Source organism: Sphaerodactylus townsendi, linkage group LG07 (assembly GCF_021028975.2).
Source record: "Sphaerodactylus townsendi isolate TG3544 linkage group LG07, MPM_Stown_v2.3, whole genome shotgun sequence".
NCBI classification, from domain to species: domain Eukaryota; kingdom Metazoa; phylum Chordata; class Lepidosauria; order Squamata; family Sphaerodactylidae; genus Sphaerodactylus; species Sphaerodactylus townsendi.
This window is the reverse complement of record NC_059431.1, coordinates 30,844,835-30,861,189: the sequence shown is the minus strand read 5'-3', so window position 1 is coordinate 30,861,189 and position 16,355 is coordinate 30,844,835. Positions and strand designations below refer to the sequence as shown.

At 41.0% G+C, this 16,355-nt stretch overlaps 1 protein-coding gene across 8 annotated transcripts in view; it reads left to right on the top strand.

The window, feature by feature from the left end:
- The window catches only part of ELOVL7 (ELOVL fatty acid elongase 7), a 39,816-nt gene that overhangs the window by 21,770 nt on the left and 1,691 nt on the right, over window positions 1-16,355 (top strand). For all 8 annotated transcript variants that reach the window (XM_048502587.1, XM_048502592.1, XM_048502588.1 and 5 more), the window contains 6 exons: window positions 12-108; window positions 6,086-6,276; window positions 9,294-9,374; window positions 10,141-10,197; window positions 11,549-11,654; window positions 13,646-13,782. In XM_048502587.1, coding sequence (XP_048358544.1) covers window positions 45-108; window positions 6,086-6,276; window positions 9,294-9,374; window positions 10,141-10,197; window positions 11,549-11,654; window positions 13,646-13,782 — 636 coding nt within the window. In that variant the 5' untranslated portion in view covers window positions 12-44. The remainder of the gene's footprint in view (window positions 1-11; window positions 109-6,085; window positions 6,277-9,293; window positions 9,375-10,140; window positions 10,198-11,548; window positions 11,655-13,645; window positions 13,783-16,355) is intronic.

Here is a 16,355-nt window from a genome sequence, read left to right as displayed (position 1 = left end):
TTTTCCATCAGGAGAAATCGTAAATCCAACTTACCTCGGCGAAAATGGCTTTAGGCAATCTTACATCAACGGCTGTGTCACTTTACGATGAATGGATTAAAAGTGCTGGTGAGTCTTGAGCCTGATATTCATGAATACTATGTGATATTGGAAAAAATGTATTCATTTATTTTAGCACATATGAATCCCTCTTTTCTTCCATTGAAGGCATTCTTACAGGTTTAACTTTATAATAATCCTGTGAAGTAGTTTAAACAGAGAATGATAGGTCCAAATTGACCCATTATGTATCATGGCAGGTAGGGATTTGACTCTGTCTCTTCACACCTTGACTAGCATTCTAACTCACACATCACATTAGTTATTTGTATAGTGCCACTTAGATACATTGTCTGAGGTGTGGGGATGGTATGAAATATTGGTTGTTAACTAAAGATGAGGTTCAAGAGGCTTGATATTAACTTTTTCACTTTAATGTTACTTCTGATACAAGTTGTCCCATTATTTCTGATACATTGAAAACATTTGTAACAAGTAAAGAAATTGAAGGATTTTTTTTTAAAAAAGAGCATTTAAGCAAAAACAGGAGTCAATCATGTTCTTCCTCTGAAATTTACACAGATAAGAAGAAACGATCTGCAAATATAACTATTATTGAATTGCTATCAAAGATAGGTATTCAAATTATCAGATTTAAATCATTTTTGTTTCAATAAAGGTTGCTTTACTCTAACATAAAATTGTGTGTGGTATAAGAAAAATATAATAAACTTTCAAGTGTAGCTGAACAGAGTGTGGAATTTTATAAACGATCTATTTGAATGATAAGCTCATCCCTGTTCTACATAAAAACCTAAATAAAATTGTAACTTACCCATCATTCTCCCCCATGTGTTCCATGCCCCACACTTATTATCTAGTCCAAACCAGGCTACAATGAAGGGGTGGTGGTTCTAGAGCACATGAGAGGGGCAGAAGGAAATGGTGGATGAAGTTCCTGTTTTACTTCGGTCTTTATGTGGAACAGGGCATAGTTAATTTTTATGCAATGCTATTCCATAAGGAAATGGTCTTGTTAACAATTTTTTATTATTATTATTATCATTATTATTAAACTGATATACTCTCCCCATAAAATAAGAAACTCTAATAAATTAGACTACAATCCATTAAAACCCAATGGCTGGTGGCTTTACTCACAACCCTCCCCCTCCATTCCTGAGGAGAGACTGTCTGATGTTATAAAGAAGGCTAATTGATGTGACAGCCTCAACCAAATGCCTGGTGGAACAGAAGAAGGGTTGGATTTATATCCCCCCTTTCTCTTCTGTAAGGAGACTCAAAGGGGCTTACAAACTCCTTTCCCTTCCCCCCCTCATAACAAATACCCTGTGAGGTAGGTGGGGCTGAGAGAGCTCCAAAGATCTGTGACTAGTTCAAGGTCACCCAGCTGGCATGTGTTGGAGTGCACAAACTAGTTCACCAGATAAGCCTCATCAGTCCCAGACAAAGGGTTGGGAGGGAAGGGGAGGGGCGGAGCAGGGGTAGATATGGCTCAGATCACACTAGATGTAATATTTGTGGGTAGATACAGGGGTAGATACAGTCCTGATCTCTCTGGATAGAGTGCCATGGTCACACCTCTATCCAGAGAGATCAGGATTGTATCTCCCCCTGTCACAAAGGTTCATGGGCCTCACATCCATCCCCTACATGGGTGATGAGAATGGCTGTTTGTATGCATACCCAATCAGTTTCTCCACTATCACTTGTGACCTATCTTGCCTCCTGTTGATAAAATATAGGACTGAGGCAGTGGCTGATTAGAGTACACATGACGGTACTCGTGATTTTCAACCAGACTATTATACAAGTGTGGAATGACCCATGTCTTAATGCTCCTGCTTTTCAAAAGAATCCGGAAAATGGACGTCTCTTGTATTCACAGAGAAGGTTCTACCCGACACTTCTGTTTGACATCCTGATTTTCATCAAGCAGGGAACCTTTTACAGAGGAGAAGTATTTGATTAAATAGTATTTGTCATCTGTTTTTGTAAGAGGTAGAGCTAGGTCAGGAGTCAGCAACCTTTACCACCCAAAGAGCCACTTGGACCTGTTTTCCACGGCCCCAAAGATCTCCCGAGCCAGAGAGATAACTCCATGTGGAGTTTAGCCCCTCCACTCACCTTTCCTGGAGGGACACACCCATGCTACCCTCCAACCTCCAGGCCACGCGGAGCCACAGTATAAGGCTGAAAGAGCCGCATGTGGCTCCGGAGCCACGGGTTGCAGACTCCTGAGCTAGGTTGTATGGCTTTGGGGTTGTTTGGGTGGGGTTTTTTTGCATATGTAGTTCATCTCAATAGCTGGCAAAATCTGTTTGCACAAAAGTGAATTTTGAAAGAAATTTTAATTTCTTCAATTTGAATTTAGAAAGGGGGCACTTTTCCAGTGATAGGAAATAGTTTGACAAATAGTACATAATTGAGATAGAGAAAAGAAAACTGATATAATACTAGCAGGAGAACGGATCAAAATTGCAGAGGGGAAAGGCACCATAAAAGCAGAGACTGAAGAAGGAAACAGGAAATTGCTGAAGCATAAGGGAGGGGGACATAGAGGTTTAGCAAACATATTCTGAAATGGGTGCAATAATAAGTATGGAGGCCACAATTGTTTCTTTCATTTCAGTTTTGAACTCCAGACTTCTGTTTCTCCTGACACTATGTCATATTTTCTGGCTTTGAAGAGTCAACTTCTAGTCCATTTGATAGGGGCCTCCTTGAAGTACTGTGATGTTGACTGTTCCTAGTTCTTAGAGCAGTGGTGGCGAACCATGCTGGCAGGGGCTGATGGGAATTGTAGCCCATAACATCTGGAGTGCCAAAGGTTCGCCACCACGGTCTTAGAGTGTCCCTTCCTTTTCCCTGCAACACTTGGAATTGAATCTCACAGTTTTACTCCGATTGCAGAAGCAGTTTCCTCCAGTAGGAGAAACCTTCTTCCACTAATGTGAAAGACTTCGAGTCTCTTCCACTGGAGAAAGATTCCTTCTTCTGGAAAAAAAGTACCTCCACTAGTGGAATGCGTCTATGGGAGCCAATCCTTACTATATGTGTGTCTTCTGTCCTTTCCCCCCCACTTTTTTAATGATGCCCAGTACTGCTGCTATAGGATTGCTTTTTTATCCTTGATCACTCATCTTCTGTATGTTACATATTGTCTTTGGACATGCTGTCTGCAATTGAAGTTCAAGATAGTGAGAAATATGCTTCTGATATTTTCACCAAAACTGTCCCCTTGTGCTGCCAATTTTCCCAATATTATAAATCCTTTCCCACCTTCCTCATTCTAAACAGCTGCCAAGTTGTGCCCCTTCCTTCAACATAAATCTCTTGCAAAGAAAGTTGTGTATACAGAGAAGTTAACTTGTGTTTATTGCCATAGGCGTATTGGGGTGGAAATGGCGTCCGGAGACAACTCCTCTGAGCACCCCCCCCCCCGGGCTCCATGAAGGTCAGCTTTTGAAAGCAAATAGGCCAGGGGGCACCCCCAGTGCCCCTGGAGGCCAGATCCTGCTCTCCCTTCAGGGAGGCCAAGAGGGGGGCAGGGTGCCATGGTGGGCAGCTCGGGTGCATTTTCTGGGCCAACCCATTCTGGGCATAGGGGTTACACATGCTGTTTCGTAACGTGGGGGAGGGTGTCCGGCGCCCCCCTACATGACTGAAAAGCATGCGCCCGGGGACATGGGTGTCTCCATGTCCCTAGGGCAATATGCCCCTGTTCATTGCTCAAGAGCTTATGCCCTATAGTTTATTGAAACTCCACTCCAGTGATTACAGAAAAGAGGCAGAATTGACAATACTGTAACTATTGGGGGAAGACTGGATGAGGTATGATAGAACTTTTTAACACTAGAAAAAGAGTTTGGATTTATACCCTCCTTTCTCTCCTGTAAGAAGATTAAAAAAGCTTACAAACTCCTTTCCCTTTTTCTTCCCACAACAGACTCCTTGTGAGGTAGGTGGGACTGAGAGAGTTCTGGGAGAACTGTGACTAGCCCAAGGTCACACAGCAGGAATGTAGAAGTGGAGAAACAAATCTTGTTCACCAGATAAGATTCTGCCACTCATGTGGATCAAAGCCAGTTCTCCAGATTAAAATCCACCTCCTCTGAACCACTATACATCAGTACTTGTTTAGTATTTGCTGTTTGTGTTATTTCTATTGTGTATCAGTGTAGGATGTTAAACAATACCAGCTCAGAAAGAGACGCATTTTCACATTATTCTAATGGTGTTCCCATTAATAGGAATAATTTTGATGGGGAGAGAAATGATTGGAACAAATATCCTTTTTTGGCCCAAACGTGAAAGATTCGGGTGTTTTAGTAATATTGGGTATAATTGTGAAACCTAATTTACCACAAATACAAATTGAATAGTTTAGAAAAATGTACACCTGTATTTTAGTATATTCATTTTACCTGTAACTTAGTATAGTAGCATTTCAGTATGTTGTGGGAAGTCCACACATTTATGTTTATCACTCTACAGTGCATAGTGAATTAGAAGTGTGACTGAGCCCTTTCATGTCATGCGTCAGAAGCAAAGCTTTCACCACCGACTTGCTCTCTGTGTTGTTAGGAACACAATGCTTTCAAATGAAGAAATCGGTACAGGGCCCCATGATTAGGGTGAACAAAAACAGCAAACTCCCATATGAACCTGAAATTTTTGTCCAACACTCTTTCCTACTGGCTGCTATCCTAAGCCAGGTGTGGTGCCGAATATTCAAATCATATCAAAAGCCTTTAATGGGATATAGGTGCTGACTATTGCTGACAGAGACTGTAGTAGTTGCTTCATACTTTGGTACATTTGCTAAGCATGTTTGGGTGCACGCACCTATTTTGCATGTCAGGCTAAACCCCTCTAATTGCTCAGTCATTTAATGATCATGAACACTGATTTATCTGGTTTTCACTGCAGCTATTTTGATTTACTTGTTTTCAGGTATCTTTAGGTTGATTTTCTAAAAACTATAGTTTGTCTTACATTGAATGTGTAACCTGCCTAAAAGCTGATTATGGTAGGGGGGAAAAAAAGCAAAAACACAGTTAGCTGCACCCCAAGAGTGAGGTAATAAACTTTGCATTTGGAGTAGTCATATCAGTGCTGTTGGCAGCGTGACGCACAAAGCAAGTTCAGTTACTGTTCTTGCATTGTGCAACCCTGCAATTCTCACTGGATTTAACAGGGTGTAGTATGATTAAAAGGGTGTGGTCTTGTGGGAAGGCTGAGGATGATACAGCCACTTCCCACTTTGAAGGATTAACCCATTTATCTATCCAAGACCTTAATACAACGCTGGAAAACTTGGACAAGATGAAGCGTGGGTGGAAAGGGCAGCATTATTAAGTATTGAGGTGGGCTAGAAAACCTTGTTTAAGAGGTTCTCTTGACTTGTTTTCATCTGCAACTGATGAATAATTTTGTTTTTCTCACCTTCAGTGTGTGGGAAACTGTGTGCTCATAGTTCATTTGGTGCATCTCTTACTCTTTTTTCCATCTTGTTTTTGAGACTGTTATTCTTACCTTAATTTGGAGCCCACCTCTCCCTAAGACTCAAGGAGATTTACAAAATGTGGAACACAATTCAATTAAAGGCAAGGAGGGCCTCCAAGGCAAGGAGGGCCTCCAGTAAACAATGCAGTAAGGCTAGGATTACAAAAATGGAAAACAGTTTGTGAAACCTGCGATCTGGGTGATTGTAAGACAGCCTAGATAAACTTGTCTTTCTCTTACAGACCATCAGTAGTTTCATGTGCATTCAGCGTACAGATATTTCAGATTGCAGAATATTAACTTTAGTTATTTTGACTGTTTTTATTGGTTGTGGCAGTTTATACTGTTTTAGATTTTAATATTGCTGAAAAGTTTGTTATAAATTCCCTAAGTGAATGCATCTGCACCTTTAGTGATTTATGACCTTATTAAAATATACAGCCCATTTAAGTGGAAAATATGTTAGATAGTTGAGAACTGGTAAGCACTAAGATGAGCTTTTCCTTCTCTCTTCTAGATCCGCGAGTTGAAGGTTACCCGCTCATGGCTTCACCTTTTCCACAGACTTTTATTATTGCAGCCTATATATATTTTGTCACTAATTTGGGACCAAAGCTCATGGAGAACAGGAAGCCTTTTGAACTAAGAGAACTAATGGTTGCCTACAACTTTGGTGTAGTGGCTCTTTCACTTTATATGACTTACGAAGTAAGTACAACATGGGAATAGATGGGTGAGATTATTTATTTCACTTGTCTGGCAGAACTGACCTTTCTTGCAGAGATCGGAATGGGGGGGGGGCTGCCTTCTGAATGGCAGCACCTCATACCTCAGCTTCGCAGTTGGGAATGACAGTGCACACTTTTCCACCTGGCTAAGCCATTTAAGGAGAAAAGAGCCCATTCCACGCTTGGGAAAGGAGCTAGAAGGGCCAAAGCTCTATCTCTCACCTTCTTCATGATCATGCCGTGGCAGCAGAAGTCCTGTTGGGACTGCCGAGTTCACTCGACAATAAGATGACCAGCCCCTGCCATTAAAAGTTTCCTTTGCCAACTCTGTGAGATATAATCAGTATAAACAGAGGCTTTAATTCTACTGGCGATGTTTCCTGCCACCCCCCACACTGTGGGTTGTATCCAGAGTAAATTTTCTGTAATTTCTGCTAATTCCGTCTTCCTGCTCCAGAGGATTCAAGATGCTGTGATTTGCCCCTTGTGCCTTTCCGAAGGTCCCTTTGTCCCTCAGGGACAGTGTTTTGTGGGAAATAACAGGGCTGTAGCAGGAAAGGGCGAGGCAGGAAAGTTTTGTTCCTTATCTTTGCTGAAAACTTGGCCTGGATACAACCCAATATGGTTGATTGGAATTGGGGCATTCTCTCCTTTAAGCCCATTTACTATGAAGGCAAATGAAGACATTAACTAAGCTGAATCCCGCAGGCTGGTTTGTTCATTTCACTCTATATTGTTTGGAGCGGGATGTGAGCACCCAAGACCTTCCTGTGAACCTCTTCTGGGAGAAATCCTGGGGTGTGAAATATCATCACCACTTTGCCTACTTCTGATACACAGATAAGAGACTGTGGAGTTGGCATATGAGAGTTCCCCAACTAGTTTGGTCTAAGACCCCTATCAGAATGCAATCAAATGTCTGCTCAGCATGACTGAAATGCATATTCTACAGTTTTGCTTACTAAAATATTCTTAATGCTAATCATCCATTCAAAAAGGGTTATTGAGCCAACAACAGCAAACTTGGTTTCTGGCTTCAAATTAGCATCATATCTACTAAAGGAACTCACATAAATCCTCCATAAACTAGACTACAAATTTTGTAATTAAGCTGGTGCTGCTGGGCTTATTTTATATTCTGATTAGAGTGTGAAAATGCTCAGAGGTGACTTGCATGTATTTTCAATATAGATTTGATTTGATAAGAGTTAATACGAATTTTATGAGAATTATTTTAAAAGGCTTGATTTCTGCTCGGTGGTACGTGTGCTTGAAGTGATTCACAAAGACCTACACATCATCACTTCTGTAATGTTATATTGTCTTCTGGTTTATGAATGTCTATGTGACGGGCAGCCCCATCCAAATCTGGAGGTGGTAGGATGCTCCACAATTGTGGAGCTGCCTTGCTCCCGCCAATGGGGCCTTCTGGTGGCACAAGGAGCTCAGGAAAGCCCCAAAACCTTCCCACTGCCTGAAAGCACCACAGGATTTACATATGCTGACAAAAGGACAGCATATGTCCAAGATCAGGTGCATCATGCAGCCAGCCCTAAACCCCAGGACGGAACTGCCAGATGTCAGCTCCATCCCCGCCTCCCCACAGGATGCCAACACAGTCCTGCTGTGACTCAAACTTCTGTGTTTTGTGGTGGTGAGGCTGTGGGATCCGTGACCTCTGGCAGGATGGTGAATGCGCCAGTGCAAGGCTGCGCTGCTTCGTCAAGGCCTTCTAGCCCCCCCCCCCCCACTTTGGATGGGACTGTAAGTTTACAAGCTTTACTAGCCCACAGAAACATTTAATTGGTTGGTTGTGGTGGGACGGCCACACAGCCCAGAAAACCCACCACAACCAGTTGAATCCGGCTGTTAAAGCCTTTGACAATACATTTAATTGGTTGCCTGACTGTATATACTCGTGTTCATGCTTTTGTGCTATAGAAAGCTTAAAGAAGTAAAAGCAGTTCCACTTCACTGAATATGAAATCTCACGTCTAATACTGCAGAGGCAATCCTTGCTTATCATTTGTGGGGTTGCTACTGCAGGAATGTGAATAAAACCCCATCTACAAAAACTCCTTTTTTCAACAATTCTCCCTTCTTTTTGGAATTTTATACCCTGTACCTCAACTGTTCTCCCACTGAGCTGGAGGACACCTTTTGGGTAATTCCATCCCTCAGTTCTGTTCCTGCTTCAGGAACTTTAACTTCCATTCCTCCTCTTCCTCAGTGCTTGGTTCCTTTCCTTTGTTGCTTGTTCCCCTGTGTCTGTCCTAGCTGTGTTTTTCTTTCTGTTTCTCCTTCTCTGTCTTGTTGCCTGTGAATGGGAAAAGGCTCAACCCTTGTTTGGCTGTTCTGCCACCTTTCCAGAGCCACTTGCCTCCATGATGATGGAAGGCAAAGATGAGGAAATTACCTTCCTCTTGGAAGATGACAAGGAAATGCTTGAAGTGGTGGCTACTGCAAACAGAGACAGCCAGTCCTAATATCAGACTGCACCGGTCTTGGTGAAGCAAGGGGAGACATTGCCTTCTGGCGTGGCAAAGCATGCCTAAATCTTGGAAGAGGGCTGAGGGAGAGCTCGAAACAGTGCAATGGGCTCTCCTTTGCTCCAAAGACACTGTGGGTTGGGGAGACTCTAGCCAGACTCCACCAGGTGCCTGGGAAGAGACCATTGTTGATGTTGGTTGCCACAGTAACACAACACCCCAACCCCCACAGACTTGGCCAGTTTTATTGTCCACTGTGAAGGAGTTTTCTGTTCTATTGAAAAAGGCCACTCCCATTCTTACAAAGGCCATCAGGGCTGAGACTCATGGCTCACTTTTTCGAATGGTCATTCTCACCTTCCTTGCCTTGTACCTCAATTATTATTACTATTATTGTACTACCTCTTACTGGCAGATACAACATGTGCCATTCTGCACAGGTCATCATACTGCTCCGCAATGCTCATTCTAACATAGTGCAAATTGAAATATCTTTCTCTTCCTGCAGTTTCTCATGTCTGGCTGGGCCACAGGTTATTCATATGGTTGTGACCTTGTTGATTACTCTTCATCACCTATGGCTTTAAGGGTAAGTGGCAGAATTGTTGTGCTCCATTATGTTCCAGGATTTCTTTTTTAAAAAGTTATCTGGCTTTACCACTTAAAATGCAAGGAGCTGCAAATGAGTGGATATGGATAATAAAAACTGTGACTGACCATGATGGGCATGAGCCCAAGCCACTCAGAGCATTACAGAAAGTTGGAGCACGCCGCTTTCCCCCATTGATCTAGAAATCTGTGAAAATTCTTTTGGTCCTCCTTTCGTACCAGAGAATACATTTGATTCCCCCCCCCCTTTATTTTAACATTTAAAAAGAAATCGTGTATATTTGTGGTATTAAAAGATAAAATAGGTTGACATTATACAGAACTCTACATATATTTTATGCATTTCTGAGTTTCCAAACTTTTTCTGTGTCATCTGCTAGCCTTCTCATGTCACCTGCCCCTTCCACAACACTCCCAAACAATTTCCATTTCTTATGCTGACCTGCAATACAGCAAAACTGCAATGGGGAAAGTCACAAGGGATGTAAAAGGGATAACTGTGTATGTTGCCTTTTTAAACCTGTTGAAGCTTTACAAGTGTCCTGTGGCATAGGTACAATCATTCAGAAAGTAAACAAAAAGCGGGCATGCAGATTTCCTTATTGATGCTTTTCTACAATGTGCTGAAATCACTAAGTTCTTTAATTACAGTTGACATTTTTAATGAAGATTTTCAAACTGCAACAAAAAAGTTCCTGCTTTCAAAGGTGCTGTTTTTAGACTGGAATTATTTCTGTTCTCTGCAGATGCTTCGAGTCTGCTGGCTATATTACTTCTCCAAATTCATCGAATTGCTGGACACAGTAAGTTTGTGGCTTCAGAATTTAATAAACTTAGTGCGGTTTGAGATTCTGCTCTGTGTATATGTTCAATATAAAGGGAAAAAAATAGTGTCGTGTAAAGGTCAGTGTTTTCCTGACTTCCTCTCCCTCATTCATTATAGCAGTTAAAATTTTTGTACACTCTAACTAGCCATTTGCTGTGGTTGCCCTGATTACTTAGTTCCATATTTGCCTGGTTTTCAGGCCTCTTTGAGACTTTCCTGAATAGTTTTTTAGAAATTGGTAAATTGGGAGGTAGGTATTGGTACATAAGTGTGATGTTAAAAACACATCCTCTCACCTTTCCAGAAAAAATTGCCAGTCATAGAGAGTAACAACCAGGAAGAGAGATGGTACATTAAGAATGCTTCTCAGACCTCTTGTGCAAAAACTTGTGCCTTTTTATAATAATAATAATAATAACAGAATACTATGCCAATACATTACAACTTCCTAGGCCTCTGGGTAAGGCTCAAATTGTACTGAAAGGCCAACAACCAGCTAAAGAATTGGCAACTGTGAAATCAACCAATGATAATGAGCAAAAAGGTACCGTATTACATGTTGCCTTTTGACATTCATTTTCTTGCCTGTGTTCCTGTAGCAGCTTATGTAAAAAAAGAGAAAGTCTAAGCTACATGCAACTCTGTTTACTGTGAAATTTTATCTGTACCACAGGTTTCAAGCTTACATAAAAAGCACTACTGAAAGTTAATAAAGCATTGTGAGGCTAGTTCTTCTTCTCTCCCAGAGTTTAAGTTGAAGAAAACTCAGACCTGACATGATGCTGAAGACATGTGTAGATCTGAACCTAATGAACAGCAAAACTGCAAAAGCAACTCTGGTTCTCTCCTCCCCCCCTCCCCCCCACCGGATTGTCCTCTAGAAATGGAGGCTATCAGGGGTTGTATCCAGCCAGCTTTATCATTTTATTTCATCCACTTTCCCTCGCTACTTCAGCCGACACCTCAGATGACCTTTGTACATGCAAATCCCATGATCCCCCTCCTAATCATGGTGGGTGTGCAAGGAAATCCTCCTTCCTTCAGTTTCAACCAAAGAAAAAAATAGTTGGATCCAACCCAAGAGATGAAATGAGTTAGCCTAGTTCTTGTGAGACTGAATAGTCCTGACATCGGATCAGATGGCACTTTATACAGGCTTTATAGGTCTTCAGTAGTTCATAAATTTCTTTTGTATGTCTGCATCTTCATGGGTGAAATGAAAGTTGAGAGAGAATGGTCTTTCAGTGCATCCGATCGTACAGTCTATTCTAGTACATGCATTTAACTTCAGTTGCAAGTTGCACTAAGATCTGTTTAAATTATTTCAGGTCTTCTTTGTCCTGCGAAAGAAAAATGGCCAAGTTACATTCCTACATGTCTTCCATCACTCAATCATGCCTTGGACCTGGTGGTTTGGAGTCAAATTTGCTGCAGGTAGTTGAGAGTTGAAACAGTGTACTTAACTGTAAAGTGTGCTTTAAAAACAATTCAGTATGTTTAAGGGAATTTCTCACCTTTTAAAAAGCAACTTTAACATGTGGCCCACCTTACTGGCAGCAACGGGAGAGACAAATGATATAGCAAATGCTTGTTAATTATGGACCGAGTTGGCCTTTTTTGTAAGTGAACCTATCCCTGAAGATGTACGCCTGCAGTATATACTGGAATGATAGTTATCAACTGCTGTAGATGTCTTGCATAGAAATCTTCACAATACTTGTCATTTTGAGTGACAAGAACCTTATATTGAAAAGCATTTCACTCATTCAAACAAACAAAAAACAACCCTGCTGCACTGGAGAGTTCCCCCTGCAGTGTTTCCCCAAATTAAGACATCTGGGTTGGTTGTCCCTTCAAATCCGTTTCCAACATAGAAAGTCATAACGTTTTTGCTTTTTTCTGCAATACGTATTCCTTCAGGTTGTAGTCATTGCCATGACTAGGGTTTCAGATCCAGTTGGAGCTGACATCTAAGATGCACAAAATTCCTACCTGCTTTCATGGAAAATTATTTTGACCGGGCAAACGCAGATATTAAGCTTATTAGGAAATTCTCTAGTGAGCTGATCTGGATCAATCATCCCGGAGAGTCTGAGGCTGTAATTGCCTGAAGATAAACCCATAACTGTACAATGGTAGAATCCTCCATTATTCTCTCATTACTTCTGCAAACGCAGTGAGGATACACACAGGGCCGTTCCCTGTATTAGCCCCTTCTTGCCATCCAGTGCAAGAAGTTTTGCTTGCCTCTTTTTAATTGGTAGTAAATATATTACTATAGGTTTGTTGCACTAAAGCAGTACACTTATTATTTTTAAAAGCTAGCAAAAAGCCTGCTTGTGGAAAGGGGAATGGTACCAAATGTGGATGGGGAATCTGAAAGTCTGCACCTTCCTATCTGTGTAATGAGCAAACTTATTTTGTGTACAATCCTTCAGTAAAGCACATTTTGGCAAATAATGAGTGAAGCCAGGGAAGGCTTGGAAGGTGGATGATTGCATGATCATGTTGTATGGAAGCAACCGCTCCTCCTCTCATAAAAGCTGCTGGGTTTGGGGGTAGGTGGGGGACACAAAGCAAAACTTTAGAGTGGAAGAAACCTGTATCCTTCTTTTTGTATGTGGTATCAGCATTCACATCGGCCATCAACAATGTCTGAATATTTCCCACCTTTCAAATGATGCTGTTGCCCTTGTCACAAAGTACACGTGAACTGCACTATTGTCTTGACATCAATGCCTGGGCTAGTATTGTCTCTGGTTCTTGAGATGGCATTGCTTTTCTTCAAATAACATCTTCCAAATCTTTTCTTTTAAAGCAGTTTGACTGCTTTTATCACATGCCTAGTGACTTCTAACATTCTAACTTCTAACCAAGCAACTTCTAATATTTATTCATGTAATGCCACCTATGACTCAGTTCTGTTGAGACAAACAATTGTGATGAGCAACTGATACTTTGTCTAATAGATTTGTTAGAGGCAAAAAATGAAAAGAACCAAATGACATTTGGCTAACACGATGCTAGTAAATAATCAAAACAGGTCTGGTTACCTAGTTTTGAACCTGGGAGCTGTTTGTGACTACAGCGCTCCAGATTAAATTAATCAAGTTGCATGTCAATGAGATGTTTTCCTGTTGTGTTGTTTTACTTATAAAACTATTTTGTATAAAAACTTACCAACTCCCTGAAATAAATATGCAAACTATTTTGGTATTTCACTTTCTCTAGAACTCTTTCTGTTTGCAACTAGTTACTACTCCCCTGCGTTTGTCAGTAACTGGACTACTCTTGAATCATATGAAGAGATTCTTAGGTTCCCTGAGGTGAACTGATTGTTTCTTAGCTATCTGTCTGTATGATGATGTGTTCTATAAATTTGATAGGTACACCATTGGCAACAGACTCTATCATTTCTCTCCCAGGTGGCTTAGGAACATTCCATGGTATGATAAATGCCATTGTGCATGTAATTATGTATACTTACTATGCCCTCAGTTCCTTGGGGCCATCGTTTCATAAGTACTTATGGTGGAAAAAGCATATGACATCTATACAACTTGTAAGTACCTTTCAAATCATGTATTGGTTGTGTTTTTTTAATAAGTATTGTCTACCTGTGGTTTGGATCCAGTGATAGGCTTGTGCTATTGGAAAGCCAGGCAACCTTTCCCCCTTTCTTCTGCACAACCCTCCAACTTGCTCTTGTGCTGTTCCTCAGGTTCTCTTCTCCCACAGGAGTAATATTTTGGGCTGCAGTGGGATGGGGAGGCAAGCCAAGCCAGCAATGTTCTTCTGACAGAAATAATTATTGGATCCCTGTCTGTCAGTGTTTTGTATATCTTGTCTGCATGCCATGTGAGACCTTAAGATGCCTGAATACATTGTATGCCCTTGGCTTCTACCATTTAACCTGGCTCTTCCAGAAAAAAAGATCACATCTCTGTAAAGTATAGGTCTTGAATGTAAATACAAACTTAAATCATATAGGACTCTTTTCAAATCCTGTTTTTAAACCTGTAAGACCAGGCCAGTGGCATTCCAGTATTATGCACAGATTTAAGAAGCTTATCAAAATCTGTAGTTTACTTTTTTGACAACTTGAAAGTGGCTTACAATTAGGAATAAAAACTAATATAAACAACAATAAAGTACCACTTTTTAATAATATGCATTTGAAATCAGGACCTATAAATACAATTCTGAATTTAAATGTTTCTAAAATCTTTTGACTAGACAGATGGGGCAATGGAAATCTTTCCAATATGGGACTGCATCATGTATAGACCTTACCAATTGATCTTAAAATGGGGGGAGGCATCCTATGGGAAAAGAGTCTGTCTCACAGTTCACAGTTATAAGCTTCTATGTATCACAGTTCTAAGGTCTGAAAGCCAACAGCTTAAGGTTGGTCCAGAAACATTCAGAAAGCCAGTATAGCTTTTTCTATAATGGGTAAATATCTTTTCTGAGTGAGGACTTCAGGTAAAAACTGAAATGTAAAAATAAAAAATGAATCTGAGACCCTTCTTCCAATTTTTCCAGTAGAAAAACTGGAAACTTTGGGAGAAAAATGAAAAGCAATTCCTGTAAGATCATTTTATTTTGAAAATACCGTAGTTAAAATGTTTTTTTAAGGCAAGGTTTTCGCACACTGAATGTACAGCATGAAAAGTTTTTAGGATAAATCTGGAGGAACACTGGAGGAAAAAACTCTCCTACTACAGACAAAAAGTCTTGGGGGGGTGATTTTCCACTCCCCCTACATGATGAACTCTGTGCACGCGTACCCACAGAGAGGGCTCTGAGTGCCACCTCTGGCACGCGTGCCATAGGTTTGCCACCACTGAAACAGGACAATTTTATATGCTGTCAGATGATGCATGTTATGTTCAACCAGGGAAAGAAATTTAGGTTTGGGAGAAATTGAGCATTGCATATATTTTAGTTTCCACCTCACCAGCTAGAAAATTTCAGGAAATTTTACGTCTTTATCATCATCACAACATGCCCTTGCATCATCATCAGACAGCAGTTTGTGCCAACTGAAGTTTCTGACCTGTGTTCAAGGGCAGCCTCGTGTGTAGCGCATTGTAACAAATTTATCTAGGGAAGTTCTGTGGGATAGTGGCCTGCTTATAATAAGCAATCACGGAAGTTCTCATTAAGACAACACACAATTTTAATTGACCAATGATGGGTCATACTTTTAACTGTTCACCAACTTGGCTCTGGAGATTTTAACCTAAAGCTATAAAAGAGCTTCAAACATGAAGTTTAATATTGAAGTCCTTTTGAAGTGGTGCAGTAACTAGGCGAGAAAAGCTGTAAATCACTAGCCAGCCATACTTTGACTGTAGGTAGCCCCAGGTAATGCCTGGCGTTTCCAAGTTAAAAATGGCAGGGAAAGGAAGAGTATCTGCTTCAAAGTTTGGAGAGTTCAGCTTTTCCGATTAAACAGTATGGACTGATGATCTTAACCCACCCTGGTCTGTTGGTATGTACAACAGTGACTCCACAAAAGAGCAACTCGTCATTTTGAGATTTATAATTGGCTGCTATTTATGACAGCTAAACAGACCAACCAAGGATCATTTAGCTAGAGACTTACAATGAGACCTCAATATATGGAAGGGTTTGTGCTCTAAATGGTGGATGCTTGTCCATCTTTATTTGTTTTGGAGTGTATCCTTGGGGGGTTTTCTGGTGTGAGATTTCTGTTCCTGTAAATCCTATATGCTTTTTGCAGTATGTGGTAGTTGTGCCCATTTTGCTTGTTGGAGAGGAATGAAAAGTTCTGACATAAGAGGCTTGCTTCATACTGACCCAAAGAGACCGGTCATAGTAGTAGAGAATAAACTTTCCATTGGTGAAGGTCCAAGTTCAATCCCAGGAACTTGTTGCTGAAAAGACTGTGATGTAGCAGGAGTGGAAACAACTTCTCTGTGGAGGGCCATTGCCCCATTGATAGACAGTACCAGGTAGTTTTTTATATTCTGCTTTCTTCCCAGTGGGGCCCCCTAGGTGTCTTCCCAGACCATCTTCCATTTTTAGCGGCACAATCACTACCCTTTGAAGCAGGTTAGGATGAGAATAAGTAACTAGCCTAAAGTTATCCACTGACCTCCATGGCAC